This window comes from Daldinia vernicosa (genome assembly GCF_022497035.1).
Source record: "Daldinia vernicosa strain CBS 139.73 unplaced genomic scaffold F5Y00scaffold_32, whole genome shotgun sequence".
Taxonomy (NCBI): domain Eukaryota; kingdom Fungi; phylum Ascomycota; class Sordariomycetes; order Xylariales; family Hypoxylaceae; genus Daldinia; species Daldinia vernicosa.
In genome coordinates this window covers 163,829-168,496 of record NW_025953948.1, presented here as the reverse complement: position 1 = coordinate 168,496, position 4,668 = coordinate 163,829, and the positions used below count along the sequence as shown (strand labels likewise).

General features: G+C 45.7%; 1 protein-coding gene across 1 annotated transcript; it reads left to right on the top strand.

Annotated features, from left to right (window-relative positions):
• Window positions 1–1,734: 1,734 nt before the first annotated feature.
• On the top strand, window positions 1,735–3,204 carry F5Y00DRAFT_253840 (uncharacterized protein; the record flags this gene model as incomplete). The annotated part of the gene is made up of 3 exons (XM_048010105.1): window positions 1,735–1,843; window positions 2,024–2,997; window positions 3,064–3,204. The coding sequence occupies 3 exons, from the start codon at window positions 1,735–1,737 to the stop codon at window positions 3,202–3,204; spliced, it is 1,224 nt and encodes a 407-aa protein (XP_047863570.1).
• Window positions 3,205–4,668: the final 1,464 nt, after the last annotated feature.

Sequence of the window (4,668 nt, the reverse complement as noted above, 5' to 3'; positions counted from 1 at the left end):
CGGCCTAGTTCGCCTAGCCGTGTTTCCCCCTTGAACTTGTCAAGTTGACATATTGCATTCGTTAGAGGTACCTAACTTTATAAATTAGCAAAGGGATATCCTAGAGGAGGTGTGCTTTCAGAGACAGAGACACTGTACAATTTTGCTTTGCATGTTTTTCTTATTCTCGTAGCTTGCTCCAACTATCTACCTACCCAAGGTAAGCATGTCTTCTTTCTACCCCCCCGGTTTAGTGTGATAAGTGTGATACTTGATTTACCTCCCTCTAAGGGGTCTATGACATTTTGTATCGACAGATCCTAGTTGAGATCCTAGAAATTTCGGCAATGACATTTTGCATATGCATTCGTCCCGTACTCCGCGCTTATTGTACCTATTCTCAAGTAGACGTATTACTCCTTCGACCCACGTGCTAGTGTTCCTACTACCCAGTGCCGCCCCCCAGATCTAGCAAGCCACCGACCATCACAGACCAAACCCAAAGTTTCATCGTGTGGATTATTCAACGTGCAGAACGGCTCGCTATGCCTAAACTAGTAGGCCATAATATGAAGAAACTAACATACTATGTATAATGTGACTATGCAAGAAGATATCCAAGTAGTATTGACGCACTACGGAGACTTGATCTACGCAGCTTTTTGGTAGAGAGAAGAGCCATTCCCGAGGAGAGCTTAAGAATTTACGGAGTACATACTTACCTATCTACCCACCCATCTACTTACTACCTATATGTAGGTACATACATACATGGGTAATCTAACGCCACGCTCCTATTCAGGCCAACCTTTTTTTCTTCCCTACCTGACCCTTTTGCAGCTTTTTACTTTCGAGCTGCATATATGCACCTCCGGCAGCGCTTCAGCCCATCGAAACTAGTCTGGGGGTGATTAGTTCGGACTAGCCCTTGTCCTTGGACCTTACCTACAACCTTCTTAACTCACTACAACAAGATCCCCTCTCGCTAGTAATAAATAAACAATCGAGCAATACGATCAAAAACTCTAAGTAATCTTAATGGGTGTTAAACAGAGACTTGGATATTTTCCATCTAGCCAGCCGCAAAAGAAAAACAAAAGTCAATAAAAGGCCACTCCCCAACGGTCTAGCCGGCCAAGGACGCACCACGTCCCCCAGCAAGGATTTGATCAATCATCCAATAGAGTATATAATTCCATGGGCGCCTCCCGGCAGCCATTCTTATGATCGACGTCTCCACTCATAGCTTACAATAAGTCTGTACTTACACTACCTATCAAGGGAGTCTTTCTATTACTACTGCAGTTCGTCCAAGAACTTAGACGTTAACCTCTCCAATACCTCCAGAGACGGCCTCAACCAACTTGGTATGGGGATTCTGTTCCCCAAGCCATATAGCACAACTACTCTCTCTCACCCCATATAATTTCAATCGCGCTGACTCGGGTTGTGGTGCGTTGGCGAGCGACTTGCGACTCAGCAACACGGTGCGACTAGAATACGAGATCCCCTCAAGTATTAAACGACCTTTGGTTTCTCTAAGGACGAAGATTAACTAACTTCAATGCCACTTACAAGAAACCTATTGCGATAAGGTTTATTAGTTCCTACTTAGGTTTATAAAATTTGGTCGCTGGGTAAACGAAGAAAGCTCTATCCATCTGTTTACTCCTTACTCTAGGAAGAGGGGGATCATAAATAGGAGAGCGCTTTCTTCTATTCCTCTATTCTCGCCCTTTCCTCAGAAAAATAATAATGGAAACCGCCGCAACGAGCTTCACGTCACGTAGACCAGCAGCTCATACGCTTCCTCAGTTCCATCTACCACTTCCGACACCAATAGATAATCAAGTACCAAGTATGAGTCGAACTACTTCTATTTCCAATATGAATTTGCTAGAAACGCTACCTCTATCTCTACCCTTTCTTGATCTTCCCCATTTTTCTTCTTACCCCATACAAGATGTCGTCGAGATGGCAGCGCCAATCCCCCGGTTTTCATTATCGAATGTGTCCGAATACAGCCCTCTAACTTGCGTTACAGGAGTGACAGGCATCGACAGCCTAAGCCCAATCTCTCCAGGCGCCAACAACCACAGTACTCAACATTCCCAGGGTGGATTACCACTCAGTAGTCAACAGAGACTTTGGGCTGCAACAGGTACTCAGTCTTATACGCACAGTCCAATGAGCCACGGAGGGCAGCCTCCGCTCATGCAGCAGAACTACAATCGCCCGATCTATTCTCCTAATTCCAATTATCGAGGCTCGCAATCCCCTGGGACAGTGGATATTCTAGGAAGCTCTACCTACGACAGCGGCTCTTCTCCTTACCAACTTTCGGTTTCAGGAAGTAGTTTGGGTCATTCTAACATACTATCACCAGCTTCGAACCAAACTTCTTTGCCAATGATGAATAGTCATTCCCAAGGGTCGCAACCTACAGCGCCATCGACATCCGCAGGGACCCCAGACGCCTACTCACGGCCGCCGACAGCTTCTGGTTATTATTCTGGACCTCCTTCATCGACGACCCCGCATACTTCTTATTCATCCTTTACTACCTCGCACACTTCTCCGCCACAATCGTCTTCGATAACGACTGGGAGCCTATCAAAAAGTACCTCGACGCTCAGCCCGCATCAACAGCATTCTCCAATGCAAGGACTGCCCTACAGGTCCCTTCCCTCTTACACCCTTCCTCAAACAATGGGAGGCGGGTCGACAGTGGGAGGGCCGATCATGTCCAACATGGCGAATCCCGGAGGGCAGATGACTATTATGAACGGCATTGGCACAATAGCGCATGGATATCATCCAACTGGACACTTGGTTAACCAGCATATTTACACAAACAGTCACCCTATTGCACAAGATCGCCCCTTCAAATGCGATATCTGTCCACAGTCGTTCAACAGGAACCACGACCTTAAAAGACACAAGCGAATTCATCTCGCAATCAAGCCGTTTCCCTGTACCTTCTGCGAGAAGAGCTTTTCTAGAAAGGATGCACTAAAGGTAGGCTATCATCGTGTTTAAGAGCTGAAACTATTTATATAAGCTGCTAACATTTACATCCGACAGCGCCATAGAATGGTAAAGGGATGTGGAAATGGGAAGACCCCGCCGACCGACGGAATCAGTAACTCATCGCAAGAAGATATAAAACGCGATTCAGATATTCAAACAGGCTCTGATTACGGTATTAAGCAAGAGCCGATGTAGGGAACTAGATTCCCATTGGTACCTAACCGCGGCGTTCTATCAAAAAAACTTTGTCTTCCGAGCGATGTCACCTGGCAAATGCTACACTAGAGTTGGAGAATCACAGTAATATACACCCTTCGATGGTGGTTATATTTTACCTACACATGTTGTCGAAAGGGTGAAAAAAATAAAACATACCTAACGAATGGAAGGGGCAACAAGCGGAAAAGAGCAGGGCTCGGAGTCAAGGGTTACAGATTTTACAAATAGGCACGAAGAATGCTCTACGAGACACCAAAGCCACGACATGGGTTTACGGCCACTATTATACGAGCGAGTTGGTAATGGATTTGCGATCCTCCTCTAGGAACCGACGAGACATGTGTATCGACCTTGCCTTGCTATTTGCAAAGCTGTCGTCGTTCTAGTCGTCAGGTCAATATCCGTAGCGGAGGGAGGAATTGCAATAGACTTTGGATGGTTTCTTGTTTGAAGGGGTTTTTTTCTTTGTCCTTTTCCTTGATGTTCTGCTTCGTCTACTTGGAATTCGCATATTACCTACAGCTTTCATTGCTCCGATGGGCAAGCGTTCAGTTACGTATCACTACGAAACGCTACGGACCGAATCGATTGGAGGTCCCGCACCTTTCACGGCATCATTTAGCATCACCGGGGCAAATTCCCGTTACAAATATATTTCGAGTTTGGACATCGGCCGCGTGGGAGATTCATTAGGAACGACATTCTATCGCCAGCGGAAATAGCGCGTATTGAGTCATCATGGACCTTCGGATGTACATTGAATAAGGAAGCCTTGTATAATATTGGAGGCAAATTAGACCAGGGTCAGCCGAACGAGTTCTTTTTACAGGGTTGCTTGTTTGAGCGAAAAGAAAGCGTTCTCGGTTCTTCGACCCTTTCAATAGCATGTTGATACCCCGTACACCCAGTGTATGTAACTCAAATGATTTCGCACAGCTACGTCGTATGTAGTAATAACAGTCCGCATGATATTGGTAATTACAAAATGCTCCAGTCCCCCATCTGAAGCCAGTCACGGAATGGCATTCAACGTAACACGGATTGTGAAAAGCAGCGCTATATCTGTGGGACTCTACCTAATTTAGCATTGGCTACATGGGAGGGCTGTGTGGGAGAGATATTATCTCCAAGTAGGTTGCGTGGGATATCACGAGAATTTCGTATGCTTAGCCTACGAAGAAAAGGTTCGCGGAATGATTACACATCTCTTAATATATCTACCTGTTACCCGTCCCCTATTCTATTCGTAAAGCATACTACATCTGTTCATGAAAACTGATTAGAGGATGGCAATGTCGGTAGCTTAGCCCCTTCGAAGTCGACGAGAACTAATAAAAGCCACACCTTATACAAGCTGCTAGATTCAAGCTAAATTCTAGTGCTCCCCGGTTAACCTATAGGGTCAGTTATTCTCTCTTTCTCGGACGTTAGATTTCACCG